The sequence below is a fragment of the Saccopteryx leptura genome, chromosome 9 (genome assembly GCF_036850995.1).
Source record: "Saccopteryx leptura isolate mSacLep1 chromosome 9, mSacLep1_pri_phased_curated, whole genome shotgun sequence".
Lineage (NCBI taxonomy): Eukaryota > Metazoa > Chordata > Mammalia > Chiroptera > Emballonuridae > Saccopteryx > Saccopteryx leptura.
This window is the reverse complement of record NC_089511.1, coordinates 39,841,225-39,857,160: the sequence shown is the minus strand read 5'-3', so window position 1 is coordinate 39,857,160 and position 15,936 is coordinate 39,841,225. Positions and strand designations below refer to the sequence as shown.

The 15,936-nt window shown below is 43.1% G+C and overlaps 1 protein-coding gene and 1 pseudogene across 7 annotated transcripts in view; one reads left to right on the top strand and one right to left on the bottom strand.

Annotated features, from left to right (window-relative positions):
- Nucleotides 1-15,936, top strand: part of BANP (BTG3 associated nuclear protein) — a 164,772-nt gene that overhangs the window by 37,948 nt on the left and 110,888 nt on the right. For all 7 annotated transcript variants that reach the window (XM_066349225.1, XM_066349226.1, XM_066349224.1 and 4 more), the window contains 2 exons: nt 9,152-9,243; nt 14,115-14,314. In XM_066349225.1, the coding sequence (XP_066205322.1) occupies nt 9,152-9,243; nt 14,115-14,314 (292 nt within the window). The remainder of the gene's footprint in view (nt 1-9,151; nt 9,244-14,114; nt 14,315-15,936) is intronic.
- LOC136381367 (small ribosomal subunit protein eS1-like) lies at nt 173-1,132 on the bottom strand (annotated as a pseudogene).

Genomic DNA, 15,936 nt, shown 5'->3' with positions numbered 1-15,936 from the left:
TGATACAGAAAGGAGAGTGATATAAATAATATTGGAATTAAATAAGAAGTCATAAGGAAATGAAGACACTCTTTCAGGAACATTGTTCTTTAGTCAATTTCCCCATTATTTTGCATCTGATGTTTTTTTCACAAATGGGATTTTAAAATTGTCACCCTTAAAAGTCTGAATTTTAGACAGATTCTAGGACTTGGGGCTCATATCCATAAGCTTGTTCAACCTTAGCACCTGTCTCATCCCCAGCAGCTTTTCCAGAACTGCTGCCTTCACCATTAAGCTCCATGAGTTTTCCCAGTTCAAACCTGGGCTTCTTCAGCGTTCTGACTTTTCTAATAAAGGCACCATAGGTAAATAGATTTGGCAAGACCTATGTCTTTTCTAGTGCTCTCTAGAATCAGTTGGTTGACCACTTCTTTCAAGTCACGTGTCTGCACCTGTTGGGTCATGATTTCCATCATCTTCTGGATTTGGTGGACTTCTTCCACAGGATGTCTTCTGAATCTGATTGTTGTGTTTTTTAGTAAAAACCAGCACAGAATAGATGAAGCAAATAACCATCAGTAGTTTTGACATCAACATGAGTTTCAGGCCTGACCTGTGGTGGCGCAGCGGATAAAGCATTGACCTGGAATGCTGAGGTCGCCAGTTCGAAATCCCGGGCTTGTCAAGGCACATATGGGAGTTGATGCTCCATGCTCCTCCCCTCCTCTCTCTCTCTCTCTCTCCTCTCTAAAAGGAATAAATAAAGTCTTTAAAAAACAAGAACAAAAACACAAGCTTCAGTCATGTTCTGCCATTTTTTGACCATGGAGCATATTTTGTCATGGGTAAGATCTTTGCTGTGGAAATCAGGCAGTTTTGCCCTGTACATTAGTAATTAGCTTGAATCTTCTAAGTGCAACTTCATTGCTCTGCAGATCAGCTGGGCTCATTTCAAAAACATGGCCCTTGAGACCATCAGATGTGATTTTATTTCCTTGAGTTCTCGTGACTAGTGTTTTCCCAACATTATATTGAACACAGCTGGTGCTTTCACATCACACTGACCTCTCTTAGAAAATGGGTCCACCACTTTCTTCTTGGCTCCCTTTCTGCCGTCTTTTGTAAGGTGCTTGATTTTGCTGACCACCATGGTGATGCTCAGAAAGTCAAGAACCGCTTCTGAGTTTTTAAAAAGAAGCACTATCACCTGTCAACTGGCAAAATCAAGAGCTTTATCAAATTGTTGAACAAAGTTGGGAATATGAGTGCAGCTATTCAACTACAATTTTCTCTGTAAAAACTAAATAGTTTGTGCAGAGCTAGAACTTGTAGCCTTGACTTCATTCATGAGTACCACCTCAGATACCATTGAACTTATAAAAGCAGCAGCATGATCACTGCATATAGCAATTTAAAAAATACCCGTGTTTGTATTTTGGTTGGTGAACAAGTTCTTTAGAAAGCACACACTGCCCAGTTATTAAAGAAAAATGTTCCAGTTACATAAAATTTAAGCATTTTTAGAACTATTAAGAGTCTAATAGCTTCCTACATAAGTTCCCTCTCTGTAGATTCTAGTCCAAAGAAGGCTTAGGTAAGTCATTTCTAATCTTGTTTTTGTTCCATCTCTGTTCCTTAAATATCTGGGAGCTACAGTTTATTGACTACCTAATGAAAACCTGTGTGCAGGGCTCTGCGAGGCCTTCATAGGCAGAAAGCCTGCAATTTCTGACCCAAAAGAACTCGCATACACCCAGCAAACACCACAGTACATTACACATGTTTGCATTCAGCCTGGGTTTAAGGTTGAGATTATTTTCCCCTCATCTCTAAAATATGACCTTTGAGAAATTTAAAAGTATCGTTAAGCAAGTTGAAGAAACAAATTTCCCATAATCCTAGCAATAGAACTGCTTTTAAATTGTTGGCATGTGCATCCTTCTAGTTTGTTCTGATTTCTGTTTAAAACAAAAATATTTAGGTCCTGGCTTTGCATGTACTTGTCATACAGCTGCACTTACTTAACCTGTGTGTAAAGTAGACCTATCACTTCAGTTGATTGTGATGATTTTACAATGAATATTGTGTGCTTTAGTCTAATTTTAAAAAATAATGCACGCAAAATTATAAAGAGCAATGCAGCAAAGGACAAAGAAGAAAAGAAACTTGCAGTCCCACTGCCCATGGGAAGTTATTGCCAAACCCTGGTTTCTGTGCCTGTTGTCTGTCACAGACACATCTCATTTGACGTGTCTGTTTCCCTGCCCTGTGCTTCCAGCCTTGAGGTGCTTCATGCTGGCAAGAGGCATGGACTCTTTTTTTCTGTAGTTATAAGAACCAGCTGTGTGGCTCTGGACAGTCACTTAGCCTCACTGGGCTTGTTTTCTGTTCAGCAAATTAAAAGGATTAGAATAATGATTCCTAGGGTTTCTCTCAGATCTCCTACCAGGGGTCCCCAAACTTTTTACACAGGGGGCCAGTTCACTGTCCCTCAGACCGTTGGAGGGCCGCCACATACAGTGCTCCTCTCACTGACCACCAATGAAAGAGGTGCCCCTTATGGAAGTGCGGCGGGGGCGGATAAATGGCCTCAGGAGGCCACATGTGGCCCGCGGGCCATAGTTTGGGGACGCCTGTCAGTGGTCGGCAAACTCATTAGTCAACAGAGCCAAGTGTCAACAGTACAATGATTGAAATTTCTTTTGAGAGCCAATTTTTTTAAACTTAAACTAAATAGGTAGGTACATTCCTTATCGAGATAGCACCCGCGTGTGGTATTTTGTGGAAGAGCCACACTCAAGGGGCCAAAGAGCCGCATGTGGTTTGCGAGCCACAGTTTGCCGACCAGGGTCCTAGACCTCAGATCTCTCCTAGATCTCCTCAGCTGGTGGCTGAGGCCAGGCAGGTTCACATTGGATTTGGGCAGATGGTAGAGGAACTGCAGAGCTGGAAAGTATTGGGCCATTCCGGCTTAATAGATTCTTGCAATGGTGGATAAGCAAATAGGCAGGGGAAACTGCTTCTCACTGCAGCCAGTGAACGAACAGCAAAATGGCCCCTCACAGTGGTGGACAAGCAGTCTGCAATTTGCATTCTGTCCTGAGTTAAACCACCCATAGCCTTACATACATAGGCTATACACACATGGATCTGCCATGTGCTTACACATGTGCTTACACACTAATCATGTAAAGTGCAAGTGAACAAGTGTAACACAGCTGTTTTCCCAACAGTCCACCCCTTTAGAGTTGCTCACCTCACAATCTACGTGACAGGTATCTTCTGTGATGGTCATGGTCCCTGTGTGAGGAGTGAGGAACTCACATAAACAGAAACAGTGCAGACTATGGCAACTGAATTACAAAGGCACAAGCTATACCAATAAAAATAATTACACAGGTGCCCTTCATAATGTCTCCCTGTGCACTCTGCCTAAGGAGAGGCCCACCTCTAGCCCTCTACCCCACGGCTTGGTGGGAGGTTTTGTATAGTCCAGGGCCATGTCCATTGAAGAAAGCATCCTTCGAGCGTCTCTGCAACTGGATGAGAGCAGTGCGCTGTGCAGGAGAGTCTCCACAGGTGCTGTGCCCCTCCGTCAAGGCCTCTCATACTGCCCACAGCGGCATATCCATCCAGCAGGGGAGCCAGTGCCCCCCTCTTGTTGCAGCCCCTGCTTCAAGAGTCCATCACACCCAGGGGTAGTCAACCTTTTTATACCTACCGCCACTTGTGTATCTCTGTCAGTAGTAAAATTTTCTAACCGCCCACCAGTTCCACAGTAATGGTGATTTATAAAGTAGGGAAGTAACTTTACTTTATAAAATTTATAAAGCAGAGTTACAGCAAGTTAAAGCATATAATAATAATTACTTAATTAATTATTTATGTAATAAGTACTTTATGTCGGGTTTTTGCCAAGTTTGGCAGAATAAATCTTTATAAAACAACTTACTGTAGTTAAATCTATCTTTTTTTTTTATACTTGGGTTGCTCCGCTACCACCCACCATGAAAGCTGGAACGCCCACTAGTGGGCGGAAGGGACCAGGATGACTATTACTGATCACACTACTCAATGATCAGTCCACAATAGACAATCCAGTTGTCTGTAGAAATCACCAAGGTGAAGGTCCATTATAGGCAACTAGACATACAGCTCTTTGATAACAAACCTCAGCACCTTTCCATAAGTGATTTGTCCATTGCCACAACCCCATCCAGACCCCTCAGAGGTCAATCAAGCTCGCAGGCTCTGGTGGGGTCAAACATTCAAGGCCTGTGCCACCTTGACAGTGCTCTTAGCTGTTGCAAAAACAAATTGTGCCTGCTAAGGCCAACACCAGTTGCACATTAGAAGGAGGCTAGTGGATTGCCATTTTCACATGGGGCCTCCTACCCCCTGCCCATCCCCATTAAATGGGTCCCTCAGCCTTCCCCCTATTTAAACTGGAACAACAGGTCTTGGGGACCCTCCTCTCCCACAGCTGTCTCCATTGTATAATCCTGCAACCGTGCTACCCAAATGCCAGCCATTTTCTTGGCAGCTGCCAGGGCCACCTGCTTTTTCCTGCTTTTTCAGCGGCTGGAATCTCTGTTGTGGATTAAGCTGTCACCAAAGTTCCAAAAGAACTTTATTAGATTTGCCATCTAATTTCTCCCTATTTTCCCCAGCCTCAATCAGATCTACCCACATCTGTGTTCTGATAACTTTTACACACTCGTTTCTCTTGTTAGTTGGGGGTGCAGCACAGGCAGCAGCCTGCACAGCTTTATGGTTCCATGCTGTTTCCACCTCCCCCAAATCTGCCACTGTCTATGTAATAGTGTTGATGGGCTGCTCCACATAGGGGCTCGAGATAGCCACTAGTGACTCAAAATGGGCTGATGGGCACTATAGAGAATGAGGTCCCTCATCCCTGCTGTAAATACTTCCTTATCTGGCCCACGGGACCTCAGGTTGAAAGTAGCATTTCTCATACCCAGTTCCTGGAGGACCTGCTGCAGCTCAGCATATGACTGCCCTTGACTCACTGCCCCTGGCAAGTCTCCAGCATTCTGCCAGACCATACAAATGGCAGCCATCTTTCATTCTAATAAGGTATAGTTGTCCTGGGTTGTTGTGGCAGTTCTGAAGACACTGCCTCAAGGAGGAGTGCGTGGTAATGGCAGCTAATTTCTCCATCTCTGTTCCAGAGAGCATGATGTCATCCACTCCCCATATCCCACAACTACAGCAACCAAGCTGCCAGAGACTTGCTGGGTTTCTGCCTGAATTTTGCCCCTAACTCCATCAACTCTATATAGGCGTAGGGTCAGAAAACAGAGTGCTCCACTACTTGCGGAGGGGGTTGTGCCTTTCCTTGAGGTACTTTCTGCTGCTGGGTTTTGACCTTTTAGATGACCACTAGCCAGGCTCTGAGTCTGTGGATGGTGGTTTCATCTGGAACCACTTCCCCCTCAGAAGAGGAGGTGTTGGAAACGCCTGAAACTGCTGACTCAGAGCCACTCAGCTGGCATGAATGCATGTTCTTCAGTAAATGCTTTTGCTCTTGCAGCTGCCAGCTCTTGGCCTAAAGCTGAAACTTGAGCTCTTGAACCCGCAGTTTTTTCTCTAATAACTGCCATTGCCAGTGTTCTGCTCTTGGGGCAACTCTCGAACCCATAATTCTTTCTCAAGCAACTATTCCAATTCTAGGCACCATTGGTGTTCAGCCTGCATTTCAAACTGAAGCTTTTTTTTGTTTGTTTTTTTGTTTTTTTTTATTGTATTTTTCTGAAGTTGGAAATGAGGAGGCAGTCAGACTCCCGCATGCGCCTGGCCGGGATCCACCGGCATGCCCACGAGGGGGCAATGCTCTGTCCATCTGGGGTGTTGCTCTGTTGTGACCAGAGCCATTCTAGCGCCTGAGGCAGAGGCCATGGAGCCATCTTCAGAGCCTGGGCCAACTTTGCTCCAATGGAGCCTTGGCTGCGGGAGGGGAAGAGAGAGATAGAGAGGAAGGAGAGGGGGAGGGGTGGAGAAGCAGATGGGCATTTCTCCTGTGTGCCCTGGCCGGGAATCGAACCCGGGACTCCCGCATGCCAGGCCGACGCTCTACCACTGAGCCAAACGGCCAGGGCTCAAACTGAACTTTTGAAAGTGGTCTGCCTCTTTCCCAGCTGTTGCAGTTCAAGCTGCTGTCGGTATTCAGTCTGTAGCTCATCCTGGAGTTTTTGACTCCATGCAGCCTCTCACACAGGGCTTTCAGTTTCTTCTCTCAGGGCTGTAAAAACACCCAACCCGACAGAACAGCCCTGGAGAACCATATGCTGGAGAACAATGGCCGCCACTCTATCCCACACTTAAAGGGTGTTGGCACCTCCATACTGATTTGATCTGAATCTTGCTGACTGCGCCAGATATAATGCCATTGGCTTAGGCCAGGCAGGTTCACATTGGATTTGGGCAGATGGTAGAGGAACTGCAGAGCTGGAAGGTGTTGGGCCATTCTTGTTTAATAGATTTTGGCAACAGCGGGTGAACAAACAGGCAGGGGAATACCACTTCTCATGGCAGCAGGTGAATGAACAGCCAAACAGCCCCTCACAGTGGTGGGCTAGCAGTCCGTAATTTCTCTTACGTAGGCTATATACATGTGGTCTGCCATGTGCTCATGCACTAATCATGTAAAGTACAAGTGAGCAAGCCTAACACAGCTGTTTTCCATACACGGTATAATTACCAGTTTCCTATGGAGGTAAATAGGCTATGACAAAGGTTCTGAGCACCTGTGTTTAGCTAACCGGTTGCAAACACTTGTAGGCATGGGTTTTTCCCTTTATTATTTTTTTTAGTGAGAGGAGGGGAGGCAGAGACAGACTCCTGCATGCATCCCGACTGGAATCCAACTGGAAAGCCCACTAGGGGCGATGCTCTGCTCATTTGGGGCCCTTGCTTTGTTTCAACCGGAGCCATTTTTTAGCACCTGAGGTGGAGGCCATGGAGCCATCCTAAGTGCCCAGGGCCAACTTGCTCTAATCAATCCATGGCTGCAGGAGGGTAGGAGAAGAGAGAGAGAGAGAGACAGAAGTGAGAGTGGGGAGGTGGAGAAGCAGATGGATGCTTCTTCTGTGTTCCCTGACTGGGAATCGAACCCAGGACATCCACATGCTGGGCCAATGCTCTATCCACAGGACATTCACATGCTGGGCCAATGCTCTATCCACTTAGCCAACCGGCCAGGGCTTATTCCTCTATTATTTAAATGAGTATTCATTCCCATCTATTTCTGTGGAGTAGTTTGAATATCCCCTCCCACATGGGATCTACAGTGTATGTTGCAAAGATCTTAGGTAGGCAGGGTGCCTCTTGTTATTGTTGGTCCTTGGCTGATGTCTGCAGGGGAGCTTTGGGGAATCACCTCCGAGAGATCACTTTACTGCTCTTGCCTGGGTACCATGAAAGGTTCGTGTTGGAGTCATAGGACTATGCAGAAATCTTTATACTTAAGAGTTTTGATATGAATCATGTAGTACATACAGGTTTAGAGGCATTGACACTTTTTTTTTAAATTGAGATCTTATTTGGAACCTCATCAAATACAGCCTGTCGAAGTGGAGGTGCTTTGATGGGGTCTGGGCCATAGTGACCTGTGCACTGGCTGCCCCTGTGTTTGCCCCTGACCCTCCCTTAGCAGATGAGAAATTTAATACCAGCAAGATGAGCTGTGTCCACATCATGTGGTCAGCCTTGTGTGAGGGGATGGGGTGGGAGGATCTGCATTTGGTGATAGTCAACTGTGCCACTGCTGGTGTCACAGAAGGAACAGGCATTAGTTCCAGTATCCGTGTGGGCCTGGATGAAGGTGGTAGATTTCCTTGAATGCAGGTGTGGTTAGGCAGTTGTAGGTACAGGGAAGATCGCAGGGGGAAGAGCTGGGATGTGGTCAGACAGTACTGTTCAAGTGATGAGGAAGGCATTGTCTGTTCACAGTGAGTTTATCTTGCCTGAATTAGCATGTGGTGCATTTGAAAGGAGGACTGACATTATGCCAAAGTGAGCATGTGCCATATTTATTCTCTGTGCATGGACACTCTCTCATAAGTGCTACAATAAACACACTTCTGCATATACATGCATATATATACAATATTATAATATACATGTTCTATTTGTATATTTATGTAATATATATTCTCATATACTGGTACTCATTTCTGTAGAATAGATTCATAAACTGGTATTACTGTTAAAAAGTGAGTTAAAGCCATTACTTGGAGTATTGTCTACATTTCATTGCTAATTGAAGATGAAAGATGCAGACAGATCTATTGATATAAGATGGCCTTGGCCCTCTGCTATCTATGTAATGTTTGTGTCCATGTGTGAACTCATAGAAAGAGGTGAAGAGAAATACATCAGGCAGTTAACATTGGTGATTGCAGGCAAGTAGATGAGAAGGAAAAAATACTATAGCAAAATGGAAAAGTACTCATGGTATCTTGTTCAATAAACAAAAGTGCAGTTAGCAGAAATGATGATAATGTAGATAGTTGTGGTCTTTGATTTTGTGGCTATCTTTAATAATGTTTTTGTAGTTAATTTTAGATGAAAGGAAGGCGGAAGACCATGGCAAGCCTTGAATGTGAGCTGAGTTGCTTGTCTGTGGGGAAGCCATGAACACCAGCTGCAAGTTGCTGATGGGGAGTCATTGATTTCAGTGGCATTGTAGAATAACTCTGTATAACTTAATATGTTAAGTTTGAGACTGTTTTAATGATCAACACCTAAGGAAATGTAATAACCAGAGAGATTTTGAATTTGAAATTAGGTAGCCAACACATAAGACTTTAAAGTTGGGAAAATATTATTATTGATTTGGTTTTATTATACTGAAATTCAAATATGGTAACACATTGAATTAGAAACCTGTAGTTCTGGTGTTAGGATCAGCCCAGTGGCACATGAGGGAAATTATATATCCAGTATCTCAGTTTTTCTTGAGATTGAGGAGAGATCCTATTTTCTGCCTGAGAATTTTATGTTAAAACTATAAAAAGTTAAAATATGAAACAAGTTGTACCATTTTTTAACGTTAAGGTGTTGGAATGATTTACTACCTTAATATTAAACCAGTCTGTAAAACTTTTTATATTAAAGTTTAAGTCTTGTTTTTGCCTTTGGTTTTCAGTTGTACTGGAGAATCATGTAGTGACAGATGAAGATGAACCAGCTCTGAAACGCCAACGATTAGAGATCAATTGCCAGGACCCCTCTATAAAGGTAAAAATACTAATGTATTTTTTTTATATCTTAGTTTCCTAGTGCTGCTACAACAAATTATCAAAAACTTTGGGAGCCTTAAAACAACAGAAATTTATTATCTCACGGCTTTGGAGACCAGAGGTCTGAACTGAGGTGTGGGCAAGGCTGTACTCCCTCCACAGGCTCTAGGGGAGGATCTTTCCTGCCTCTCCTATAGTTCCTGGGGCTCCAGGTGTTCCTTGGCTTGTGGCCGCATCACTCCAGTCTCTGCCTCTATCCTCACCTGGCCTCCTCTCTATGTATTAGTGTCTATTTCCCTTTCTCTTCTCTTCTAAGGACACTGTTACTGAATTTAAGGGTCACCCTAATCCAGGAAGATCTCACCTTGAGATCCTTGACTTAATTATATCTACAAAGACCCTTTTCCAAATAAAAAGTGCCCAGGGCCAACTTGCTCTAATCAATCCATGGTTGCAGGAGGGTAGGGGAAGGGAGAGAGAGAGAGAGACAGAAGTGAGAGGGGGGAGGTGGAGAAGCAGATGGATGCTTCTCCTGTGTTCCACATTTATAAATTCTGGGGGTTAAGATGTAGATGCATTATTTTTTGGAGTCAGTGTTCCAAATGGCTTTATATGTAGTGCATAAAGCCATTTTTTCCCCTTGAAGATAATGAAGAATCAACATTGTTTAAAACTATTGGACCAAAGATCCATTGTGGGTAGAAGGAAAGAGAATCATTTGTGTGGCTAATATTTCCCACTAGTACTGAAGTGCTTCTGTACCTACAATTTAAGTCAACTACATTTTAAAGTTTAGATGTGGTTTTGGAAGATACTGAGTCAGTCAGTCAGTGATTTTGGATCTTTGGATTTATTTTTCTGGTTTAATGTTTACAGAATCATGGAGGTAAATATCAGCATGTGTGAGAAGTTTAAGAAAGCAATGTGCATGAAAACCATAGTAACTTTTCATGTAATCTCTTTGTTTATATGGGGTGTTTGTTTAGAAACATTTATATCCCCCAAAACTTAATTTTGTTAACAAGGTGAAGCAGTGTAAGCTTAAACATGCAGGTGATTTAAAGTATATTCATAGTTCTGTTTCAGGCTAATGTATAGAAGGCAGCTGCATCAGTGACACCAAATTACATATTTTAAAATAAAGTGCAGTTATAATTTTACAACCAGAGACACAGTCATTATAAACATAAACAATAAAGAAATATATAAGGTAAAAAATGAAATTGGCCCAACCTCAGTCCTTCCTAGTTCCATTGTCAATAAGTTAGTCTTGGGCTACAGTTTGAATACTGCTATGTGTGAACTGTTTGAAAAAGTTTTTTGTTTTTTTTTAATAAATAAATTTTTATTTTAATGGGGTGACATCAATAAATCAGGGTACATATATTCAAAGAAAACATCTCCAGGTTATCTTGTCATTTAGTTCTGTTGCATACCCATCACCCAAAGAGAGATCGTCCTCCGTCAACCCTCCATCCAGCTTTCTCCGTACCCCTCCCCCTCCCCCTCCCCCTCCCCCTCCTTCCCCCCCCCCCCCCCCCCCCCCGTAACCACCACACTCCTGTCCATGTCTCTTAGTCTCGCCCTTATGTCCTACCAATGCATGGAATCCTGCAGTTCTTGTTTTTTTCTGATTCGCTTATTTCACTCCGCACAATGTTATCAAGATTCCACCATTCTGCTGTAAGTGATTCGATGTCATCATTTCTCCTAGCTGAATAGTATACCATGGTGTATATGTGCCCCATCTTCTTTATCCAGTCTTCTATTTTTTTTACAGTGATTAAAAGCCTTTAAGCAAACTCTTGGCCAATACAGCAAGAATCCATAAAAGAGTAGTGTCCTTAACATGTTCACCAAGTCCAAGTTGGCCCCATCACCATGCCAAATCCCTAAAAAATGCAACCCAACCACAGTTCAGTCGGTTAGGAGCTGTCACAGGGAGCAGGAGTCCAGGAAAAGTCCACATCCAGGAAAAGTCCGCATGGCACTGGAATTGTTGTCACCATTCTGTACTTTGCAGCTCATGTCCAAGTCCCAATGACCGCTGCTTCTAGCTGGTAATGATTCAGGTAGACTGGAAAAGCCATTTGCAGCATGCATGGATATGGAGCTCTGTTCTCCTCTACCTGGAGAGATGAGACCAAGTTGCTTTTCCCTGGAGCTCTGCGACTGTGGCTTGGTAAAGAGAACCTTGGGATACACTAAGCTGGGTGGCAATGGTAGATTCATAATAGAAGTTGGCAAAAGGGGTAAAGAGAGCTCTAAATTAGGAGTAGGTCCCAGCCTGAAATATGAGTGGGGCATTGAGGTAGGAGGGATAAAGGAAACACTATATATTAAGCAAAGCAGCAGAAAATAGGACTATCAACACCCACAACAGAGATCTTTGAGGGAAGAATAAAAAACCTGACTATTCAGGCAAAACATAGTTAAGTGGCCCTTGTGCAAATGAGATCAGTTTACCTGCTTCTTGGAAGAAATACCCTAGGCTCGTCCACAGTGTCGTAGATGGGGCCGACGGCCCTGGGCACCTTCAGCCTTCAGTGGCAAACCCCAGCTTTCTGGGCAAGGTTAGGTCATAGGTGGCTGGAGCAGGGCTGGAAGAGACTGAACCCTCCCTTAGAGGAGCGAGGGGGAAGCCTACCTTCCAGTGTCCCTGTTTCCTCACAGCAGAGGCATGTAAGCCTGGCAGGCTTTAGCTTAATGACCTTCCTTTCCACTATTGAAGCAGGACCCAGATGGCATCCTATGAGACTCCTTTGGGGCGTTGCTGTTTGAAAAAGTTTAATCACTAAATTGCCAAGAACTTTTCAAGGAATAGATTTGAATGTTTATGGTTACTATCACTTGTATATAAAAGACATATCTAAAAATACTCTTCTCTGCTTTCCTTTGTGTTATTAATTTGTTTGATATTGTTTTATTAGTATGTAATAGTGAATTTTGCCCAAACCCCAGGCAGAAGATTTTCTAATTTAGAATTGAAATAATAAGGTTTTACTGTATCTTAAGAATTCAGGAGCCAAATGTTTGATGTCTTCAAATGATAAAGAGTAGTGGAGTTATACCTGATTTTATCTCAAGAATTCAGCCACCAGCGAGTGAACCATGGATGTTACCTCTTTGTAGAACATGGGTGATGGGATGTCCACATTGTATGTGGCTCTGTTTGGTCTCCTGTCACACACTTGCTTCAATACTTGTTCTTCAGTCAGCGAAGGACATGGAGTTTAGCCCCTTGCTTTATATGTTAGTACTCATGATGAGTCTCATCAGGAGGCGTGATTTCTTGAGACAAAGTAAGTTGTTTGGGCAGTGTGTGGGTTTTGTTTGCCACATTGCTGCCCTTTACTTTCATGTCTACCTGACACTTAGGTGCATTTAGCTTCTTCAATAGATAAGCTCATGGAAGGAGACTTGGCTTGGGGTCGTGAACACATAGTGCAATGTACAGATGATGTATTATAGAATTGTACACTTGAAACCTATATATACTGCTCACAAAAATTAAGAGATATTTCAAAATGAATATGGAACGATAAAAAAAAAGCATTTGATTTTTTTTATTAAAGAACATCAGAAAAGCAAACAAGTCAAAGAAAGTTGTTCAATTATGCAAATGAGATACAAAACCAATTTTTATTTTATTGGTGAAAATGCACTACACTAAAGGCTGAAAGTACTGGGGTATCTTTGCATGTACCCTGATCCCCTAAGAGTTGTGAGCAGTGTAATTCTATTAACCAATGTCACCCCAATAAATCCTATTTTAAAAAGCCCAGAGTATTAACAGAATTGAAAAAAATATGTATCATCTTAAAAAAAATACACTCACTGTTGAAAATGCATTGAATAAGAGTGTTCATTTTTTTCCCCCAGGCCGTGATGCCAGCTGCAAAATGTGATATTGTTATAATTTTGCTTCAGCTTAGAAGGAGAGCATATCCTCGCTAATGCTGTAGGTCAGCAGCAGTTAAATGCCATGGTGTGTCAGTCAAATGGAGGCCCTCTTTTTACTGTGGGTAGACAAGCAGAGGGAAAGATGAAAGGCAGATTCTTCATTATTTTCAGCTTTGACTCTCAAGCCAGCCTTTCTACTAAAATATTGGGTGCTTTATGACCTTGCTCCTAACTAGCACTCTGAAATCCTTCTACCAGCCTGTGAACACAGTTTAGGGTGTTTGCTGCACAGTAGAAGTCCTGCCTGAAAACATGCTTCCATCTGTATTCTTGTTGACTCATGGCAGAAATGGCCATCGTGGGAAGTGTATGTTTTTTGTGTATGTTTGATCCGTTTCTTGGGTCTGGAGTCAAGCATATCACTGTGATAATTGGAGTTAGTAATTGGGACTTGGCTCAGAAATGATAAAGTGTGAAACTGCTCTTCATGTTGAACACTAGGTGGCAGGCGTGTTGTTCATAACCTCCTTACCAGATTTCAACATCAGGGCAGTGGAGATAATGTGAATGTTCAGAACCAATGGTTTCCTTGCTGTTTTGATGTTACATGTAAATTGTTTTTATAATTAGAAAGATGTGATTAGTTTTATGTGTAAATTTACTGATTAATAGAAGGACATCCTAAACACTACATACATTTTAATATGGACTTAAGGGTTACTAAAGATCACAACTACACACAGAAGTAAAACCATGATTTAAGTACTGTAGTTACATTTTACATGCAAGTGGTTGAACTTGTTTACTCCAATGTTTCTACCTTATTACTAAAGAGCTAAAGTGCAGGGGTTGTTCTGTTTCAGTAGACATATGTCAAATCAGGAAATAGACATTTGGTGTTCCTGGGAACTGTCTCCTTAAAGTTCAAGAGATCCCTTCTGAAGTTTTTTTTTTCTTCACTTCCAGTCATTCCTGTATTCCATTAACCAGACAATATGCTTACGATTGGATAGCATTGAAGCCAAGCTGCAAGCTCTCGAGGCTACTTGTAAATCATTAGAAGAAAAGCTGGATCTGGTCACGAACAAGCAGCACAGTTCCATTCAAGTCCCCATGGTGGCGGGCTCCCCTCTTGGTGCGACTCAGACGTGCAACAAAGTGCGATGGTAAGAATCCTGCTCCCTCAGGCTGCCCAGTGCGGTTATCCGAGTTGTTGTTATACATAGGAAGGCATCTGCCTCAGCGGCTTCACGACACCTGTTTCACTTAGGCCCAAACTAAACACGTGACAGCCCGCTGGACTGGTGTGGAGCCATTCTCACGCTCTCTTTCTGACATTAATCAGACTGGTGTATCTTTTCTTTGGAATTAACCCATCAGATCTTTGAAGATGTGCATTTGTTTGTTTGTTTGTTTTTCTATCTGGGGAGTCCTTAGATGTTTTTTCTCCATAGTAGTATTTTTAAATTTTAGTTGAGTATATCAAACTTCCCATTCACATCTGTAGTTTCTATTGTGTCAGAAATTTAGAGCCTTGTGTTAGTGGGGTGTGTAGTAGGGTATGTACCATCTGAATTGAAACTTCATGAAGCGTTTGGTTAGATTGGAAAGATGTCTCAAAGCCTCTGACCTGTTTATGTGTTTGTTAGTCCACGGTTACCCTGTCACCTGCTTGAGCTCCTAAGACAGGGGTCGGGAACCCATGGCTCGTGAGCCAGATGTAGCTCTTTTTATGGCTGCATTTGGCTCGCAGACAAATCTTTAATAAAAAATAATGTTAAAAATATAAAACATTCTCACGTATTACAATCCATTCATTTTCTACCGCTCATGTTCATGGTTGTGGGTGGCTGAAGCCAATCACAGCTGTCCTCCGGGACAACACCAAATTTTTATTAGATAATGCATAACATACACGGGTCGCTGTATGGCTCTCACGGAATTACATTTTAAAATATGTGGCGTTCATGGCTTTCTCAGCCAAAAAGGTTCCCGACCCCTGTCCTAAGACAAGTTAAAGCTCAGGCTCTGGGCAGTAGTAGCTCCTGTATCCTATGGGCAGTTTTATGCTTTCCCACAGCTGGCTGCAAAGAAGCCATATTTATGGTGGTAGCAGAATTTGTCTTTGTACTTGATGAGAGTTGAAGCATTTTTGCTGAGGGCTCTTCCATTGCAGTTCTCCGGATAGACTGCTGCCTCCTGCCCTGTGTGTCTATGAGGGGTGAGGGCAGTGGCTGCAGGGTGGGGAGGATTGTTGTGATGGATATAGAGGTGAGGGAGCCACAGTGGGATGGAAGGACGGTCGCTGGTCTTGCTGCCACAGTCGGCTGGGTTCTGCCCTGACCATGTGCTCTGGGGGCAGGAGCAGCATTAGGGGCTTTGTGGACTTTGCAGGGGAATGTGGGATTGAGTAGGAGCTCCTGGTTGGTTTTAGGATGCTCACAAATATGCCACAGTTTCAAGATGGCCACCTGTCCTGGTTTGTCTGGGACAGCTGTGAATGATACCTGCTGGGTGGGTATAATTAATAGTCCGTTCTTTAACTTGCGAAAGTGTCTGGTATGTTTGAAGCACTGTGTGGCCATGAAGGGGGAAGGACTTGAAGGACGACTGAGTTAGTTTGAAAAGTAACAAATCATAGCTATGCAGCCTTTTATCAGCTCCCTGAACTAATGTGCAACACAGGCAAGAAAAATGGGATATGTGAACAGTCAAGGACAAACGGTTTGAACCTCCTCTCATACCCCTTCCCCTCCCAGACACACAAAAGGTCTACAAAGAAGTCAAA